Source organism: Sphaeramia orbicularis, chromosome 4 (assembly GCF_902148855.1).
Source record: "Sphaeramia orbicularis chromosome 4, fSphaOr1.1, whole genome shotgun sequence".
Taxonomy (NCBI): Eukaryota; Metazoa; Chordata; class Actinopteri; order Kurtiformes; family Apogonidae; genus Sphaeramia; species Sphaeramia orbicularis.
This window is the reverse complement of record NC_043960.1, coordinates 55,706,014-55,727,224: the sequence shown is the minus strand read 5'-3', so window position 1 is coordinate 55,727,224 and position 21,211 is coordinate 55,706,014. Positions and strand designations below refer to the sequence as shown.

The window sequence follows — 21,211 nt, the reverse complement described above, 5'->3', positions numbered from 1 at the left end:
GCTGCATTTACAACAGTTTGGAAAAACCATACACAAAATATTGACACTGCAAACGACTTCAATAGGATTTTGTTTTATCGTAAACTTTTGACTGTATTAATCTACTACATTTTCGTTTTGTTCATTTAAAATACTACACTTTTAATTAAGCTTTCAAAGCTCGTCTTTTTATCTAGTATAAATTATATATTGCCTCAAACTGTGTGTCGTAAATCGCGCTATATTTACCCAAAGATAAATATATATATGAAATATCAAGGGGATAAAGCTTTTTATCTATATTTCAATTAAACAAATTGTTTTTACCAGAGAAGAGTAAATCCAATCCAATAAACTATATTTATCAGAAGAGGCAGCGATCACAAATACGTAGATACCACTAAACGCATCATCTCTGTCGCACGGTGCTTTCTGCTGCTGCATTGTTGCTCCGTGCTCTCGGCAGCTGCTTCCTTGTCCTCAGCACATATTATCCAGCTTGTTTGTAAAAGAACAATGCTAGGTTTTGTGTTTGTCTAATGTTGTTTTCCTCGTAAACGATACCTAGGTTGTCTTTTTGATTTGAATTCAGGCACCCTGCTAGCCAAAAGCTAGCTAGCTGGATTAGCACTTGGAAAAATGAATTCCAACACGCACGTCATTCAGGTGACAAATGTGTCTCCGAGCACAACGTCCGAACAAATGAGGACTCTGTTTGGGTTCCTCGGGAACATAGAAGAGCTTAAGCTGTTTCCACCTGAGTGAGTATTGTTAACAACGCACCGGGTACATTTTATCGCCTAGATAACTAGACTCGCGCTGGGCTTGTCGTCAGGCCCTTAGCTGTGTGTAGGCCCTGCTTCTCTGTTTGCTAATGCTAAAGCTAATGCTAATGTTTGCCCGCGCCTTTACGTTGTAGATTGCAACGGCCGCTTTACTAAATCTCAGGAACACTTAACCCCGCTATCAATTCATGTGAGTGGTGTTATACAGATTTCTATTCATGACATACTCATGTAGAAAAAATTAATCGAGTTTTTGAGAGAAAGAAATGTGCTTAATAATAAGGACTACACTACAATAACCAACGACAGATAGTGTGTATTGACATTAATTTTATTATTTATGTATGATCACACACAATATATATTAAAGTATAGTAAGCAGAAAAAATACCCACACAAGTAGAAGTAAAATGAATTGTGTGAAATGGTAATTTGGCAGTTATTACATTAGTTAGTAAATGTATGTTGCATTGATTTGAATATGAATATTACCATTAAAGATGCGTTTTGAAAACTAGAGATTGCTAGTATGTATTGAGTGGAAATACAAGTGACATTAATAAATATTTAGTCTCAGTCATGCTTTTCAAACTGCATTGGATTTCCAAGTTACACTTGAATGCAAATGAGTGACACTGAAAGATCTCTCGTTGGCTACATTAGGGATTAATTGTCTTGTCTGCTTTGTATTTTTCTCATTGAAATACACCTGGCTACTCTGCAGGTAGGAAAATTAAAAGATTGCAATTTGAAGTGAAAAAAGACTGCAACAACATACAGCATACTGTAGTAACACTTCTTGACTTCACCTGTATTACAGGCACGTAAGGGGCCACAGCATCAGAGATCTCCCAGTTTTCCTGTGGTTCAGTTGCAGAAGAAAATGTGCTAAAGTGAAACAAGGTTGAGAAGATGTTATAAGCATCATTTGGTTATATTCAGACAAATCTAATGGGAATACACTTAAGATGCAGAAATCACACAGGATAAAACAGTTGCTCATGATCAGTTATCAACTCGGTTGTCCTCCAGTTTCATTCTCAGAAGTGGAAAGATGGCATATTGTCTCCTTGTTTGTATTCTGTGCACAACGTTTCTGTATTTTCTTCCAGTGACTCTCCCTTGCCTGTGACCTCACGTGTCTGTTTTGTAAAGTTCCTTGAGGCTGAGTCCGTGGGAGTTTCCCAACATCTGACAAACACCGTCTTCGTGGACAGGGCCTTGATTGTGGTTCCTTTTGCTGAAGGTGGGTGTCTATGTCGTTCTGGTCTCACTCACATGGCTATCTCTGGACAAAGTTTGTAGGTGTTTATCATAGAAGTGGAAACATTTCCTAAGCCATTGTGAGTTTTTCTGACCAAGCAAATTAGTTAAGCTTGGTTTTAGGAATATATTGAAAAAAGGGAAATGTACATTTGTGTCCATGTCTTACAATCTAGCTGTAAACTTCTCTCTCTGTTATTTGTGTTGTGGTTTTCATAGTGGACAAGTCATTTGCAGAGAGCCCCTTCCTTGCTGGCTGAAAGTGGTCCTCTGCTGCCATCAGGAGATTAGAAAAAATAATGGCACCAGGCTCGCAAGCCCCTTCTCTGTCTTGTTCTTCAGTAAAATATTAACTATTTTCTTAATCTCTCTTTTCAAGTCTTATTTGCTTTCAAAAATTAGGCACACAACTCTTGAGCAGAATAAGGGGAAAGGGTGGAGGGCAGTCTCACATGTGAATATAAAAAATTTTGAATATATTTCCTTCATAAAATGTTTGTCAATCAATAGGTATGCACCAAATTAGGGATGCCCCGAGCTGATCTGAGAAGTTTTTACATAAACCAATCAAGGATGTTTTTTAAAAAAATTTGGCTGCCTAACCCAAACCATCTCTGATCCCTTTTCTGACTTAAGTCAGTCACATAAAGGTGTGCAGGCTGTCAAAATGTATCCACTGATGTCAGGTTAATATTGCAGGAATAATACTCACTTAAAGTCCAACTCAGTCCAAAAATTCACAATTTACCCAGTTAATTGGAATGTGTCAGGTCATAACAATGCAGTGGAACAACATGACGATAACAACACTATATTCTAACTGCTGCCTCTGGGGGTTTTTTTTTTGTTGTTGTTGGACATACTGTGTAATATTTTAAGATATGAGTGAAGACTGTGAGAGTAAGTTATTTACTTCATCTACATTTCAGGTATCGGTAAAATGGAAAAAAAAATGAAAACATAAAAATGAAGATTTACTGGGGAATGGTTCATGCATTTTATAGTAACACATGAGCTATAGCCTTATAAATACTGAAATAAATGTATTTCATAGTGCCCTGTTCTAAAATCAGCTACCAGAGATTTGACAAACTGAAGTGCTGGTGACACCTACAGCCATTCTATGCTAAGCTGAGGACAGTGAGTTCAGATCGCCACAACCTTGACTTATGATGCTCAAAAATTGTGTTTTTGTGAACCTTTGGTCTGAACTGGGCTTAGAAGTGATTGTGTCGCACTTAAACTAATATTGTATAATTTCTGTTACAAATACATGCAATAGGTATCCCTCTACAGCAGCTGTACACTGACATGCCTTTGTATATTCACATGTACACAACACTGTAAGCAACGACCTAAACTTCTGCACATCCACACAGGTGTTTACACTGTTACACATGTTTCTGTATTATTTTTGGCCTGCTTTTACGTTCAGGTTGCACAGGGCTAAGAATGTTGTTCTGTTAGTTGCACAAAACCGGGAGCAGAGAGGGGAATTATTCAAACCCAGGGTATTTCTACTCTGTCCTGAGGGGGGAGAGAGTACAGTGAAACATCTGTGTGGAACACAAAAGAGCACGAGCGTTTGGCTTTGCTGTCCTTATGTCGTGCTGTTCAGCTTTCAACATGTTCAAATGTGCACACTATCTTTTACTACTTTTTTACGGAGATAAATATAAATGCAGGATCAGGACTTGGTATTGGCATATTATTAGATGATTTGGATTGGAACAGAAAAGTGTTCGGGACATCCCTACACAAAGTACACAGCATGCAACATAGAAGAACTAATCGATTGTGCATGCTAGAGTAGATTTTGAAGGTGTGAACCATGATCTACACACATTTTGTTTTTTTTTTTGTTTTTTTAGCAAATGTTTTTGCAGTTATTTTGTGTATCATACCAACAGCCTTTTGCTTGCTGTTGTGCTAAAGCCTTGTATTACGCTACACTGCATCTGTATTCCCAAATTTTCACTAACGCAGGAAAGGTAAACATAGTCTCTGCTTAATGTTGGAGTAAAAATGCCTTTTTTTATTGACCCTCTCCAAACATGACTCTGAAAGAGTTGAGTGAATCTGACGTTTAACAGTGGTGTTTCTTTTGTTGTTGTGTTTTACAGTTCTTTTTCCTGGTTCAGCCAGCCCTATATACCAGGCCCTGCTGACAATGCCACCAACAGTTTTGTCTTCTGCAGCCTTATCCTGTTTCTCAAGTGTCTTTTCTGTTGTGTGTGCGTGTGTGCGAGAGTGTGTCTCTCTCTCTCTTGCTCTCTCTCTCCCTCTCTCTCTCTCTCTTTCTCTCTCTCCCTCTCCCTCTCTCCCCCTGAAATATAAAATGTCAGATTAAAAATAGCCTGTTTTCAGATTGCACAGCCATGGATGATCATCTCCATAAGATTTTACTTTGATTTTCCTGTTTGTTTTTTCTTCAGCTTTGGGCATATTTTTATGAATCTATCATGGCTTTTGCTGGCAGTAGCCTTTAATTGTTTAGTGCACTTAATCTTTGACATTTTGTGCTGTTGTAAGTGACTTACTATTGGATAAAGCCTAGCAGTATTCTATCTGATTAGCAGTACGATGTTCATTCGCCAAGTAAGTATTTTGTTTGTGGTGGGAATTGTACAAAGTAACCACCAACAAAAGCCCAGAAAAGGTAAAATGACTGAACCTTTTCTGTTTTTGTATCGGTAATGGTAAGTGATGTTGAATTGTACCCTTCTGTCTACACCCAAATCATGAACTTTGTTTTCTGTATCTCAATGTTTTTGTGTGCTTTATAGCGAAGCAGCCGGCGCGAGTCGCTTGTTCATAAAACATCTATTGAAAGTTGAGAGCACATCCCACTGGACAACTGGCTGTGCTTGCTTACGTTTGGTTCATGACTTAAAAAACGAAGTACAGGTGATAAAATCTTGGCAGTGTTGACCACAATGTGTATTGTGACTTAAACTCATAGCTGCTAATCCTACAATCATACTTTCACAAAAAAAAAAGTCAGGACTCAAGATTTACAGACGAGACAAAAGTGGATTTCTCATATTTTTTTTTATTTAATTAATTTTTTTTGCTACAGAGTAGTTAGACTGAGGTGGCTTGTCTGCAAGTCTTGTCTGAGTGTTGTCTGTTTTCATGTCGCATGTACTGAAATGTTGTTTTTCTCCAGGAGTCATTCCTGATGAATCTAAAGCTATGTCGCTGCTGGCTCCAGCCAATGCTGTGGCAGGAATGATGCCTGGGGGAGGCCTTCTTCCCACACCCAATCCTTTGGCATCGGTAAGTTTTCAGTTGATGTTATTTTTCTAAAGTCTGCCTGGTGTCAACTGCATTTGTAATGCCTAATGTTGTATGCATTATGTGTTAGCTTTTAATTGTTGGGCAATGACCAAAGCTTGAATTTTAGGTGTAATGCTACAGATGTCCAGTGGTTCCAAAAGCCTGATTTCCATAGACTTGGATTGGATTTGTGTGTAAAAATACAGGAGTACAGGAGTCATTCTATTATACCCCTGCCCAATGGTCAGGCAGGACCCAGAGGGTCAAGTTAATTCTATTTAACTTCACTTTCTATGTAGTGTTAGATCACAACAGAAGTCATTTAAAGATACTTTTCCTATAGAACACATTGATACCTTGTTTTTTAATGAAACACACTTCATTGCCGTATCATGCATGGGGGTGGAACTCTGCCATGCACAAACACAGACGTGTGTTTGCACACACATGTGCACATACAGTTATACCAGCAGAGAGAGAACACGTAGGAAAATATGTCACATCAGCCAAGTAAGAAGCAGACAAAGATATTTGCATTTTTAAATGCTCCCAGGAAAGCGAAGATTATAACACTAGCTCTCCAGCAAGTAGCAGCCAGAGTAGCTCCTGTTCCGGTTCAAAGTATAGAAAAAAAGCCCAGTCATCACTGGATGACAGCTTTTGACCCAGCTAGGCTGTCAGAGGGGAAATAACCCCCCGGGTTATACAAGACTGATCTTAGTAAATAACTACAGGGTTCCCATGGGGTCTTAAGTCTTAAATTTCCGAATCTGCTTTTAATACCTTAAAAAAGTCAGTTAAAGGTATTAAATTTGATATAGTGGGTCAAAGTTCAAATTTTTTATGAATTTTTTCCAATGTTTTTTTTTTTCTCCATTAATGTATAATGGGAGAAATTTCAAACATCTATAAAAACATACATTTTATTTCAATGTACTTAAAACTTCACACATACATAGATGCCATTGATATGTTGGCATCAGCACACACACAGCAGACATCAGCTGGATCCATGCCAAAACAAGCTACAATACAGTATGTGCGAGGGGCGGGGTTTGTTGTGGCTGGAACCACTTGTTTTATTTATTTTTTCACTGCATGCTTCTTACCTAGCCACTTACCTTCATGTTCTATGTTTGCACCAAACCACTGAAGCAAATTCCTAGTGATGTGGACCCTGTTTACTTATATGGCAATAAAAATGATTCTGATTCTTAGATGTTTGTGTTGTCAAGAAAGTAATTTTATGTCAATATGCCAACTGTGACAGTCATTAAAGATTATCATGTAAGAATTCTTGACACAGTGTGTACTTTATCCAGTTTTACAAAATACTATTAGCTCAAGCCCACATTACCTAACAATGAGCTTAACATCTAAGGCTGAGAAGCCCTCATATGGTAGAAAATGGCTTTATGAATGCCATGGGCTGATGTTAGGGACAGTTTTTTTTATGTTGGTCACTGGGACATAGTTTTCTGTCACATTAACTCTGGAAAACTGAAATAGGATCAGCACTACTTTGATGGCATATTAACAGCAGCTGTGTCACGTGTTTCAGATGGGAGGAACACCATTTGGAGGTCTTGGAGCTCCCAACATGGAGCAAATGGCGGCTATGGGAATGCCTGGACCCAACATGAATCCTCAGGTGAGAATGAGTTCGTCACAGTCAGTGCTGCTCAAAACAACACATCTGTCAGATGGTTAATGTCTTGTCTGTCAACTTTAGGCACTTTCTGCTGACTTCCTGAAACTCATGCAGTCCATGGATCCAAAGTAAGAAAGCATTTTCATCTCCACACCTCATCCAGGAAATGTACCTCAGTCTGTTTTACAGAAAATCTAAATGATTAATGCCACTTGTAGATTGAATCCATTAGCGGCCGGACTGAACTTGAATCCAGGCCTTAAGACCGATGCATCCAACAAGGAGATTGAAGAGGCCATGAAGAGGGTGCGAGAGGCCCAATCTCTGATTTCTGCAGCGATTGAACCAGGAAGTGAGTACTGAGTTCTTCATTGGTTCCCCTGCAGTGACCATGTATTTGTATACTTAAGTACTGATGGTCATCATGCAGCTCTCAACACTTGATGTCCTCAGTTAGGCTTCAAGAATGTCCTCACCAGATGTTTGTCGTGTGATTTCTTTTCACATAAGTTTTCAATTGTAAAAGTACATAATTTAAAACAAGTCCACATTAATCAAGTTCTAACTCAGTCCATTTACATTCTTTGTTCATGTTTTACTTACTTCATGCTCTACAGTGAGGCTTTTCTTCATATGAACATTTGACTTTCTTTTTCTTTTCAGATAAGAAAGATGAAAAGCGTAAACATTCCCGCTCTCGGTCCAGGTCACGGCGCAGACGATCCAGATCTCGCTCAAGACACAGGTAAGAGAGACCCACATGATGAAGTGTGTCCTGATCCACGACACCAGCTGTCTGCTCCCAGTATGTGTAACAGATGAATGCAGGTCACCGCTGTTCAGTGAACGGGGTTTTAACTTTGGCAGGAGATCAAAGAGCAGGTCTCGACGGAGATCTCATTCAAGGAGCAGGAGGAGGTCCAAAAGTCCACGAAGGAGGAGGTCCCACTCCAGAGACAGGGGCCGTCGCAGCAGATCCAGGTCAGCTTCTTCACTCTTGGCCTCATGCGTCTGCCTTTCAAATGGAAATAAACAATGAGTTCAGATTCATCACCGTGATTAATATGTGTATCGACTAATATGCAAATGTGCACTGTGACATCATTTCATCCCTCAGCTCTACTATCGTGCTCTTTTTCTGTGTATTTAAACTACGGCTGCAACTAATGACTATTTCAGTAATCGATTAGTCATCAACTATGGTGAAGAATAATCAGATTATAAACTGCATCGCAGCTATAAAATACTGTAGCGTCCAAATGGACATCAGAAGAATAGACAAGTGTTTATTCCACTGGTCGTTTTATTGGAAGAACAGTAGTGGTTACTGTCGGCTGTAACCACGGCGACATAAAGGAAAGAAAAATGAATGGTCAGCTGAACTGCTGGCTCTGTCTCCCTCTCTTTTCCTGCTCCACCTCTCACATGCACCGGTTCAATGGCTCCGCCCACATACGGGTTCTCACCCACTCACCTGTCAATCATAACCCCATACACACTGGATGCATTACAGACAGTAACTGCTGACCTTGAAACTTTGGACGGTTGTCAACACCAAGAACGCAGAGTACGGTCTCGTGAACTCGGCGAGTACGTTCTTTGTAAGAACAGTCTCAGAGAACGTGCTTCCTAAGAACACAAGTCTATCTGTAATTGAACGGCTGCGTACTTGTAAACTTTCCCCCCTGTCTCTGCTGTTTTTATTCCATCTGCTCCAGAACGTATTTCCCTCAAATCACCACAATGTCACTGATTGGATTTCAGTACATTTGTACTAGTATTTACGTGTCATTTATACATTTTGTATATTTTTCTAAACTGTAATACATTCTGTCAGTTCAGTCGGGCACAGCTGCTGGGCTCCCGGCCAAGCAGGTGGACTCATGGCCGAACTGGCACAAACTGCATCATGGGAATTATTTCCCAGCCACGTCTACAGGAGTCACCAACCAGTGCATCCTTGGTTTAAACTAGCAGACAAGAACAGCATCCGGGTATTTCATGTGTTCTTGGTTTATGTGAACTTGCAATTGGAACAGAACTTGGGCTGCGACTGATGACTTTTAACAAGAATGAACAAGAACACATTGAGAAACAGCCAGTATCATTAACAGACCAATTACTGCAGGGTCGCTACAATACATTTCATGTTAGGATTGACTCTGTCAGAGCAGTAGCGTGTTGCGAGTACATGTCTGCTTTTTCTGAAAAACGCTGTCCATGGCTCCTGTACTTGTCTTAACGCTGCATAAAATTTATCATGAAATTGTCAGACAAAACGACAACATTACTCTGTAAACTGTCATGATCCTACACACACACACACACAGACAGACAGTAATGGACTCGCTACTAGCATGGTAGCTAATTATATTACGAGGCATGGCTAAATCTTCCTAAACATGTTTCCTCTGTAAATGTTCATTCATAGCTGTACTGGCCCTGTGGTCCACCAGACTCAGACGCAGATCTGACATGGGACAGTTTTCTTGGTTGTGGTACATACAAAATGTTCCCAAACTTTGGACCGTTTGTTTCTTGTAGCATCGCTTCTGCTGGCGTCTACCACTGCCCCTTCTGATCCTGTCATTAGTGCACATGTGCATCAAAGATTTGAGAAAAGTGAGACGTCTCACTCTGAGCTACTTCATTTGCTACAGGTGAAACATTGTTTAGCCTGGGATTGGATACACGTGATGATGCCACTCACAACCCGTCAACTACTAAATTAGTTGTTGACTTATTTTGCCATTGACTAGTCGTTGCAGCCCTAGTTTAAAACATTGATAATTAATACAGGAGTTGACAGTACTTTCTATTTTAGTGATAGCCCCTGTGCACCAGCTCTGTGACGTACTTCTGATCTCATAGTTGGTCGGTCAGTTTCAGGTTAACTTCCTGCTCTGGTCACAACAGCAGGAAAATGGACGGACAGAAAAACTGGAGCGCTTAAACTGTCAGAAAAAGGAGTAAATCAAATATGACAGATACTTTTCAGTTCCAGACAACAGTTGGAAGCTCCAGTGAACATCGTTGTGTTCCACTTCACTCCTGATCGAGTCGCTATAATAATGAAATAAGCCTCCATCGCATTCCTTGCAGTGGATACACAAAATACGAAGGACGGGGTTTGTTGTTCCTCAGCACACAAAGGTATAGAGCAGACATTTGGGTGAGGATCAGATCCATAGAACTGCTAAGAGTAGACGGGTTTTAACTACAAACACTGAACCATCAGTGTTTGAATGGAACAACTACACCAGCAGCAAGACAGAGCGGTGTTTGGAGAACTGGACTGGACCGTCAAGTCCAGAACCTGTCCCAGTGGAGACTGAAGAGGAGATTACCGAAGCTGTGGTCCCAGTGCTAGTGGACCAGGACTACAGAGGCAGTCACATGGTGTGTGTGGACCAGGAACAGGATGAGAACATGCAGGAAAGAATGGAGACACTGACACAGCAGGTACAGCAGGTTTAACTATTATAACGACTGGACCCAGTTCGAAGTGGAGCACAGCGATGTTCACCAGATCTGCCCACTGTTCTGTGGAACTGAAAAGTATCCCTCATATTAGAGTTGAATGAAGAGAGTTGAGTGAATTGGTAAAGCACTTTGTGACTCTGTCTGTGAAAAGTGCTCTATAAATAAAATTAACTTACTTACTTTACTCCATTTTCTGACAGTGGAAGTGCTCCAGTTTTTCTGTGTCCATTTCCTGCTGTTGTGACCGAAGCAGGAAGTTAACCTGAAACTGACTGACCAATCACTGTTGAGGTCAGAAGTCAATCACAGAGCTGGTGCACAGGGGCTGTTGGACTGACTTATCTGACATGATGACAGTAGTCGCTTTTCCATCGGACATCTGCGCAAAACTTCACCAATATTTACTAAATGTCGAAAAAACAGAAGTGCATAATGTCGGTTTTTCCATTAAATCACAAATGCGATGATTTATTTATTATTGTGAGATGACAGGAGAAGTCATTCCATAAACATGGCAAGGAATATAAATATCACGTTGATTTACAGATATATTCATAATTATATATTTCTATCTTGTACTAAATTTTTAAAAATGATGTGGTTTCATGGTGTGTCCACACATACCACACCATGTTTCCTTTAAAACTCTTCTTCTCTTGTACTTGTTCATCATCTGTTTTTTTTCTTACTCATGTGACTCTAGTTGCAGAAAAAGGTCTTTCCATTGCAGTTTTGTGTGATATACCAATTTAACTACGACTGAAAAACCACCTCTTGCCAGTGCAAAAACTTTTCATTGAAAAATGAGAGTTTTGGCGAAAATTGTTGTTTTTCCATCAGGCAAATTTTTATGCACGAGTTGTATTCACACAATGTGAGGATCAATGACATCAGGGTGAAGCTGTTTTCACTACGATCCACAGCTCCTTGTTTCTTAAATGAAGTTTTTTGATGCTAACGCTCTGGTTTTGTTCTGCACAGGGACAGAAGAAAGGAGGAGAAATCTAAGAAAAGATCCAAGACGCCCCCCAAGAGCTACAGCAGTGCCAGGAGGTCCAGGAGCATCAGTCGGTGAGTGGTCCTGGATCCGTGGATGGTTCCGGTCCAGTTGGGACTGGGACTGTTAGAAGATATCGATTCTGCAGTATATCGCGATACTTCATTTCACGATACTGTATTGATATTAATAAGTACTGTATCAATATTTGTAGGTATTTATTCAGATGAAGATATGGCGGAGGTTCATTTTTGGTTTTTTGGTTTTCTTTATTGTGTATATCTTTTTTTAATTATTATTTAACACTGTTTTATTAAATAATGGTTATTTGAATCATCCTAAAAGCACTTTTTACTGTCTGAGAGGCAGATGGTAGTTCCTTTTGGAAACTAGAAGAATTAGAAAAATGTTGTGATATAGCATTAGATCCTGTTGTGATCAAATAAAAATGTGTTTAGTATTTGTGCAAATTTCTAGTGTCATTCAATTTTTCCAGGAAATAATCTTTAAAAAAAAAAAAAAAGGAACAAAAAATGGCCTTTTTAAAAGTATCTGATATATCGTGATTATATCGTATCATGGTCCTACTTTTGTGATTTGTTTCGTATCACCGGGTTACTGCCAATACACAGCCCTAGTTTGGACACACATGACTTAACACCTGGAACATTTCCTTTCAGTTTAAGATGCTGTTTTTTTTTTTTTAATGTATAAACTGTGGTGTTTTAGGAGGCACAGGCGAAGCCGCAGTGCGTCCCGTTCCCCTCGGAGGCGTCCGTCCAGGTCTCCGTCACCCAGACGGTGAGCAGACGCTTCAGCGTTCACCGCTTGTTTACCTTTGGAATGAGGAGGAACCGTAAAGTAAGACGATGTGTTTGTGTTACAGCCATAAAAAGGAGAAGAAAAAGGACAAGGAACGTGAGAAGGACCGAGAAAGGGACCGGAGGGAGGACAGGGACCGAAGCAGAGACGAACGAGAGCGATCCACCAGTAAGAAGAAGAAGAGCAAAGACAAAGAGCGAGAGCGAGACCGCAAGTCTGACAGCGAGAAGGGAGACGTGAAGGTACGCCAACATACGAGGGCTTCGGTTTCTGACTCAGTGACGGGGAACCGACATTACAGGTGGAAAATAGACTGATACAAATGAACAGGAATCAGTCAAACCAAGTAGAGGTGCAGTGAACAGTTTGACGGCTGAATTTAAATGTTTAGATTTTTTTATTTTTACACATATTTGAAAAGATTGAAAGTTAAGACTCAAAATGAACCCCTGGGTGGGTGGGGCATCAGTAAGTAGGTGGGGGTGTTAATATAAGCTCCGCCTACTTTTCCACTTGTTTATCAATCATTTTTAACCCCAGATAATTATCAGGGTTGGTATGGGTGCATGAAATCCTGGAAAATGCTTGAATCTCAATGTACTGTTTTCAAGGTCTGGAAAGAGTTTGAAAATCTAACTATGATGTGATTTTATTTATTTATTTTTAATATTAACTCGAGGCAAAGCTACAGAGAGGGGATCAGTTTGGGAAAATAAAACTTTGTCAAAAAAGTACATTCTCAGGTCGACTCCACGTACATTTTTATGTCTGAAGTACCTTCCCTTGGATAAAACTATGTTCTCTTTTTAATTTCTAAACTTTTTGCTTTTATGAAACATAATTTTAGATGTTTATACTAGAGCTGCAACTGATGAATCAATTAGGTCAGGGGTGTCAAACTCATTTTAGTTCAGGGGCCATATTCAGCTAAATTTGATCTCCAGTGGGCCGGACCAGAAAATTAATAATATAACCTATAAATAATGACAACTCCAAATTTTTGTCTTTGTTTTAGTGTAAAAAAAAAAACCCCATTAAATTATGAAAATACTTCCTTTTATAAACGATCAAAAAAAAAAAAAACCTGAAAAAACTGAAATTTAAATTCAAAAACGTAAGAAAATTTAGTGCAATTTTAACAATATTATTCCTCAACTTCTCATTTCTACATGTGCATTCTGGATCAGATCTACAGCGACACTAAACACTGAGGAACAGGCAGAAGAATAGTTAAAATTGTGCTTAATTTTCTTTAGACATTTCAGGTTCTTCATATTTGTTCAGATTACTCACATTTTAGTGTTACAGGATAGTTTGGAAATGTAAATATTTACATAATTTAATGTTATTTTTTTGCACTAAAACAGAAAAAAAAAATTAAGTTGTTAATTCAAGATTTTTTTACTTACAGATTTTTTTTTTTTTTTTTTGGCTTAATTCAATATTTTTTTTTACTTAATTGAAGAATGTTTTTGGCTTATTTCAAGATTTTTTGCTAAATTTTAGAAATTTTTTTTTTTTGCTTAATTCAAGATTTTTTTTTTACTTAATTGAAGATTTTTTTTTACTTCATTGTTTTTTTTTTTTGTTTTTTTTTTGCTTAATTCAAGATTTTTTCCTTAATTCAAGCTAAATTTTTTTTTGCTTAATTCAATTCAAGACTGTGAAATTTTTGCACTTGGCAAAAACATCCCAGGGGCTGAACTGGACCCTTTGGTGGGCCACATTTGGCCCCCAGGCCGCATGTTTGACACCCCTGGATTAGGTGCTTGAAGCCAATGCAAAAATTCACGATTCGATGAATTGACTCGAATTGTTTGAAGGGAAATATTCCATTGCAGTTTTCCTGAATTGAAGCTTCTTTGTGCGTCATAATAAGCGTCCATGTGAAACACAACAGTGGAACCAATGTTTAACAGCAGAGAAATGAAAGAAACAAAGCTTTGATTCAGGAGAATAGTGGTTGAATGATGTTTTTTGGATCACTTTGAGTCGATTAACCGGTTGCAGCTCTAGTTTATACGTAATATAATGTACATTATTGTGATAAAAAGTGAAAAATATTCCTGTTGATGTGTATTTGACCCCAGCGATAAGGGGCTGTGCTGGAAAAATGAGAAAATGACCCTTAAAAGTGCTTAAAATTGGTCTTTTTTTTTTTTTTTATCTACTTTGTTCCACCCAAATGAGCCAAATAAAGCGCTAATGCCTGTGCCCTTTAAGCTTTAAGACCTTCAGCTGATGCTTCACCTTCTGTGGCAGGTGACCCGGGACTATGACGAAGAGGAACAAGGTTACGACAGCGAAAAGGAGGGAGAAGAGGAGGACGAAGAGAGGAAGAGCGACTCCGACTCGGCGTCGTCCCCCAAAGCCCAGGAGGAGCTGGAGCAAACCGAGGGACAAGTCCCCAAAAAGTCCAAGCTCAACGGAGACGACCACCATCAGGAAGACATGGAAATGAGCGACTAACGCCCACCACACCACGCAGCGTCTTTCCAACGTTCTTTTCTATTTTTAACATCGGCTGCAGAGCCTGTGGCCCGTCACTTGAAGTAATACAAAAAAAAAAAAAAAAAGTGTTGTCTTAACTGTAGAAGTGTGGGGCGTTAAGGGAGGGGGAGGAAACGGGTCATCATCTGTGAAGACAAAACAAGGACTGAAACAGGAGGAACACTTTGAAATGGTCTTTGCTGTACTTTTTTATCAGGTTCTGAGGAGTTTTGTTTTGGATGCCTTTTGTCCCGACAGTAGAACCCTGTGCATTTACTCCTGAACCGCTGTATCTTTTACTCATACGGATCGTCTTTTCACGTTTGAACCATCTGTCACTCACCCACCTTCACCAGCTTCTGTTTTTTTTCTCTGCTGAACCGTTTTTGATTTAACTTTTAACTGTAACTGTAGCTGTAGGTTGAAATGTGTTGAAATGAAATACTTTGTCCTCCACAGGTTTTCCAAAGGAAACCAATAAAAAATTGGATCAAACTGTCTTGTTTTGTCGTGCGTGTGTGTGTGTGTGTGTGTGTGTGTGTCTGGGGGTGGGGGGGGTTAGTGACAACATCAAGTCCAAACTCACTTTTATGTCATTTTTATTTTAGTACATTTTATATGAAAATAGTGTGGCAGACTTATCCAACAGATTATTCTGTACAGTTGACATTAGATGGATGAAGACATTTGGACAGGAAGTCGTTCGTTCAAGCAGCGAAAAAGAAGAAAAATATGAAAGTGTTGTGTGTTCGAGGAGGAACACTTCCATCAGCTGAGGACTGACCCCGACCCAGACCGGTTCTGTTCAGCACGGGTTTGAACGAGTAGAAGATGAACGTGGAAATCCACAAACTATTCACTCTCCGTTCAGACTGCAGGTGAATGTGGCCCAGACCAGATGTTTCCACCTGGATCTGACCTGTTACAGACACTGAACAGCACTAATCTGACCCAGACCGCTTTCATATGTGGTCCTAAATCTGACCCAGACCGCTTTCATATGTGGTCCTAAATCTGACCCAGACCGCTTTCATATGTGGTCCTAAATCTGACCCAGACCGCTTTCATATGTGGTCCTAAATCTGACGACCCAGACCGCTTTCATATGTGGTCCTAAATCTGACCCGGACCGCTTTCATATGTGGTCCTAAATCTGACCCAGACCGCTTTCATATGTGGTCCTAAATCTGACCCGGACCGCTTTCATATGTGGTCCTAAATCTGACCCGGACCACTTTTTTTTTTTTTCTATGGTCCTAAATTAGACCCGGACCACTTTCAAATGTGGTCCTAAATCTGACCCGGATCACTTTCATATGTGGTCCTAAATCTGACCTGGACCACTTTTTTTTTTTTTCTATGGTCTTAAATTAGACCCGGACCACTTTGAAATGTGGTCCTAAATCTGACCCGGATCACTTTCATATGTGGTCCTAAATCTGACCCGGACCGCTTTCATATGTGGTCCGAAATCTGACCCGGACCGCTTTCATATGTGGTCCTAAATCTGACCCGGACCACTTTCATATGTGGTCCTAAATCTGACCCAGACCACTTTTTTTTTTCCTATGGTCCTAAATTCAACCCGGACCACTTTCAAATGTGGTCCTAAATCTGACCTGGATCACTTTCAAATGTGGTCCTAAATCTGACCCGGACCGCTTTCATATGTGGTCCTAAATCCGACCCGGACCGTTTTCATATGCGGTCCTAAATCCGACCTGGACCACTTTCAAATGTGGTCCTAAATCTGACCCGGATCACTTTCATATGTGGTCCTAAATCTGACCCGGACCGCTTTCATATGTGGTCCTAAATCTGACCCGGACCGCTTTCATATGTGGTCCTAAATCTGACCCGGACCACTTTTTTTTTTTTTTTTCTATGGTCCTAAATTAGACCCGGACCACTTTCAAATGTGGTCCTAAATCTGACCCGGACCGCTTTCATATGTGGTCCGAAATCTGACCCGGACCGCTTTCATATGTGGTCCTAAATCTGACCCGGACCACTTTCATACGTGGTCCTAAATCTGACCCAGACCACTTTTTTTTTTCCTATGGTCCTAAATTCAACCCGGACCACTTTCATATGTGGTCCTAAATCTGACCCAGACTGCCTTCATGTGTGGTCTTAAATCCGACCCAGACCGCTTTTATATGTGGTCCTAAATCCAACCCAGACCGCTTTCATATGTGGTCCTAAATCCGACCCAGACCACTTTCATATGTGGTCCTAAATCCGACCCGGACCATTTTCATATGTGGTCCTAAATCTGACCCGGACCACTTTCATATGTGGTCCTAAATTCAACCCGGACCACTTTCATATGTGGTCCTAAATCCGACCCGGACCACTTTCATATGTGGTCCTAAATCCAACCCGGACCGTTTTCATATGTGGTCCTCAATCTGACCCGGACCGTTTTCATATGTGGTCCTAAATCCGACCCAGACCACTTTCATATATGGTCCTAAATCTGACCCGGGACACTTTAATATGCGGTCCTAAATCCGACCCGGACCACTTTCATATGCGGTCCTAAATCCGACCCGGACCGTTTTCATATGCGGTCCTAAATCCGACCCGGACCGCTTTCATATGCGGTCCTAAATCCGACCCGGACCGCTTTCATATGCGGTCCTAAATCCGACCCGGACCGTTTTCATATGCGGTCCTAAATCCGACCCGGACCATTTTCATATGCGGTCCTAAATCCGACCCGGACCGCTTTCATATGTGGTCCTAAATCCAACCCGGACCACTTTCATATGTGGTCCTAAATCTGGATCTGCTGTTTTAAATGTGACTTCAGTCTGAACGTCCAGGTCGCATTTATCCGACCTTTACGTCACTGAAATGCGACAAACGTCACAGTTCTGTGCTGAGACGAGATTTTATTTTATTTGTATTGAACATAAGAATCAGGTAAACATCAAATATTAGAGAAAGAATAAAAAAAATAAAGGAAATAGAACAAAACAAATGAAATCAGAAACTTGGAGGTGGTTTTAAATCAGAGATTAAATATTTACAGTTACAGATTTTAGTGGATTTTTGGTTCGAGACGTGTTTTACTGTGTTCAAATATTGCTTTACTTGGTTTTCAAAGTGATGTTTATTTAGTTTAATGAATATGAAATGAAACGAACATGATTAATGTTTGTTTCAGGAGGGAAAGGTCTGTGCGGATGGAGGTGTGTTCAAAGTAGAAGAGGGCGTGGCTTTCCTGGAGGCTGATCACATGACCTGTTTTAACGTGAATGAGTCCAGAGGTTTCTACTGAAAGTGCAGCGATGAAACAGGTGAGTGATGGGTTCAGTTCAGCACAAGTCACAGTCGTAGCCTCTGTCTGTTTATAGGAGAAATTAATAAAACAATTTTAAAAAATGCTCCAATAAATAGAGGGTGTCCCAAAAAACTGCACATAATTTGAGTTGTCCATATGGGAGGGACTCCATGGTCCGCAGAAATCATACTTAATAGGATTTATTTTGAACCTAAAATATTTAATTCTACAAATTTCTAACAAAACAATGTACGAATTTATGATTTAATATATGAATTTTTCTAAGAAATTCACGTTGCGCGTTCACATTAGACTGAGTTTGTTCGTCCTTCAGTCCGCAGACGGCCTTTTCTGTTTACTCCTGAAAGCACAAAAATAAAACTGAGCAAAAAGAGCAAACACATTTGAAACCAATTATGAGGGGATGAAATGATGTCAGATTTTTTGGGACACTGCATCAGAAACCTCAGAGCCGATGGCCCATCAGATAATCCAGGCAAATGCTGAGGACGCCACAGCCTCTGGGGGGCGCCACAAAGTCAGGCAAAAATTCACCTTTAATATAGTTTTTATATTTATGTTTTCATCTGGGTTTGTTTGTTTGTTTGTTTGTTTGTTTGTCTGTTTGTCTGTTAGCAAGATAACTCAAAAAGTTAGGGATGGATTTGGATGAAATTTTCAGGAAATGCTGATACTGACACAAGGAACAAATGATTAAATTTTGGTGATGATGGGGGGGAGGGGGGACTGATCTGCCTTGGCGGAGGTCTGCGCTTAATTAGGTGATGAAATTATGTCAGATTTTTGGGGCACTGTATATCAGTGTGTGTGTGTGTGTGTGTGTGTGTGTGTGTGTGTGTGTCGGGGGGGGGGGGGGCTTGTTTCAGGAAAATTTTCAGATTCAACTTTAGTCCTGATTTTCTAATGCTCACATGTTTTGGGAATACAAAAATGTGAAAAAATTTCAAATCAAGCCCAAACCCACCCCACCCCACCCCAAAAATTACGTTTTCAACTCTAAAAACATGGGGTTTTTTTGGGCAACTTTCAAACCTTCTTCACTTTTAATAAAATACAATGTAGCAATCTGCTCATGCTGGGCCCTTCAATGTTTTTTTGTGAGACGTCATGTCCTAAAGGTGTAGAGTCAAGGTCCAGTTTCAGGTCATAGGTCACCCAAATGGTCCAAAATGCATATTCCGTGGATCTGCCTTGGTGGAGGTGTGCGCTCTGAGTGCTTTTCTAGTTTTTCTACATATCCCTCCTCCGCTCTTTGCTCCTCATCCTGTTTTAATTTGTATAAAAATTTATGCCATGAATGTTTTGTACATTAAACTTAATGGTTTAAGAAAAAAAAACAAAAACAGCCTCCATATTTCCTTCTGTAAACACAGTGTGTCTGCGTGGTCTCGTATTCTGTCAGGACCTCTTTAGTGCATGTGGGTCACTTCAGGACCTCTTTAGTGCATGTGGGTCACTTCAGGGTCACATTCAGTTCAGACTCAAAACTGATAGAAGTCGTATTTAATGTAGAATATGAACGAGCATACAAACAAAATCGGATTTCACCCAAAAATCCGAACTGCGCGTTAAAACCTACGGTGTGAACGTAGTGTTAATGTCAACGTGAATAAGAAAACTGAAACAGAAACACTGTACCAGACAGGAAGTTCAGCAACAAGTTCATGGAAATATGGAACAAATAAAAGGAGGAAACATGAAAAAAAAGAAAACAAAGAAAGTGGAGAGAAAACAGCTGATAGTTAACATTAAGATCAAACCATAAAATCTGATTTCTGTTTGGATGTTCAGTTCATTCCCTGACTTTGATGTAATCGGATACACCCTAACCTAACAAACCTAACAAACAGTCCCACTCCCAGAATTCCTTGTGTTGCTTTTAGTTTGGATTATGACCTGCATTCACTGGAGCGTCGTTTCAATAAGATTCCGTAACGACAGGACACTTTTTCCCTCATATTTAGCAGAATTTTGACCAACTGAAGCATCAACACTTCTTCCACAAGCTTCTACTGAAGGTGCAAGGCCTGATGGGTAATCACCAGTGCTCGAGCTGAGGGGGGAGGAGAGGCTTTACCCCCACCACCCCCCGAAATATAAATGGTCTAAACCACAGGTGTCAAAAACCGGCCCGCCACAGGTTCCAATCTGGGCTGCGAGATGAATTTACAAAGTGTAAAATGCAAAAATAAAGATATTAACAGTCCAGGGCATCAAACTCAAAAACAACAACATAATAACCTAAACATAATGACTCCAAATTCTCCTGTTGGTCTAATGTCAGAAAAATAACATGATATTATGCCTATAAATAATAAATAATGGCAACATCAATTTTTTCTCTTTGATTTATTGCAAAAAAACATTAAATTCGGATCTCCTTTAACAATAAAATGTGAATAATCTGAACAAATATGAACCTGAAATGTCTGAAGAAAAATAAGTGCAATTTGAACAATATTCTGCCTGTTTTGTGCCTTGGCAGATCTGATCTGATCTGATCTGATCTGGGTCTGTATTCCTAAACATTCTGAGAATCCTCTCCCAGAGCTCCTAACTGAACCTAAAAATTCCAGAAAGCAGTCTGAGCTCAGCAGTGATTCCAGAACACTGTCAGAGAACTCTGAGCAGGAATGGACAGAAACTCCTGTCTGAGTGAGGAGGTGTGGTCCACCCCGCTGCTGGGTATGAGTCATCATTTCAAAAGCTGTGATTGGTTGATCCTAAGAGCTAGAAAAAATATATACTTTTGGTGATAGTGGGCAAGGGATGGACCCTCACATCTATAAACCTAATCATAGAATCTACTCTTATGAAGACTGTGGAATTGTAAATAATATTTCATATAAAAGAAAATATCTGTACAATGAATAGTAAGCTATACTTTAAAATTATCAACAAAATGTGTGAAAAAACTCAGGATTCACATAGTGAGAGTTATATTTATTTGCTCATATTAATTGGCACACTGTAAAAAAAAATCTGCAATTTAACAGAATTTTTACTGTTTATTTTACAGAATTTTCCTGTATTTTTAAGATACAGGAAAATATCAATGAAATGACAAAAACAGACTGTGATTTTACATGTCAAATGTAAAACAACACAAAAAAAAACTGTAACTGTGAATAACCATAAAATTTCCATTTTTT

The 21,211-nt window shown here is 39.7% G+C and overlaps 1 protein-coding gene across 8 annotated transcripts; it reads left to right on the top strand.

The window, feature by feature from the left end:
- Positions 1–374: 374 nt before the first annotated feature.
- LOC115417548 (serine/arginine-rich splicing factor 11) lies at positions 375–15,249 on the top strand. 8 transcript variants are annotated; one of them, XM_030131567.1, is made up of 13 exons: positions 629–740; positions 1,489–2,010; positions 4,814–4,934; positions 5,197–5,306; positions 6,868–6,957; positions 7,039–7,085; positions 7,176–7,309; positions 7,621–7,702; positions 7,825–7,938; positions 11,422–11,511; positions 12,167–12,238; positions 12,324–12,501; positions 14,522–15,249. In XM_030131567.1, the coding sequence occupies exons 4-13, from the start codon at positions 5,223–5,225 to the stop codon at positions 14,726–14,728; spliced, it is 1,098 nt and encodes a 365-aa protein (XP_029987427.1). In that variant the 5' UTR covers positions 629–740; positions 1,489–2,010; positions 4,814–4,934; positions 5,197–5,222; the 3' UTR covers positions 14,729–15,249. The 8 variants fall into 8 exon arrangements, with proteins under 8 accessions (XP_029987420.1, XP_029987424.1, XP_029987421.1 ...); XM_030131560.1 differs by lacking the exon at positions 4,814–4,934 and having other exon boundaries at positions 375–740; positions 1,877–2,010; XM_030131564.1 differs by having other exon boundaries at positions 626–740; positions 1,585–1,667; positions 1,877–5,306.
- The last annotated feature ends 5,962 nt before the right edge of the window (positions 15,250–21,211 follow it).

What these genes read in the sequence shown, in the direction of transcription:
- LOC115417548 (XM_030131560.1), top strand. Translation starts at nt 619, where the DNA reads ATGAATTCCAACACGCACGTCATTCAGGTGACAAATGTGTCTCCGAGC. An exon ending in CTTAAGCTGTTTCCACCTGA is followed by an intron (nt 741 to 1,876) that starts GTGAGTATTGTT and finishes ATTTTCTTCCAG; the next exon opens with TGACTCTCCCTTGCCTGTGA. An exon ending in AGGTCCAGGAGCATCAGTCG is followed by an intron (nt 11,512 to 12,166) that starts GTGAGTGGTCCT and finishes GTGGTGTTTTAG; the next exon opens with GAGGCACAGGCGAAGCCGCA.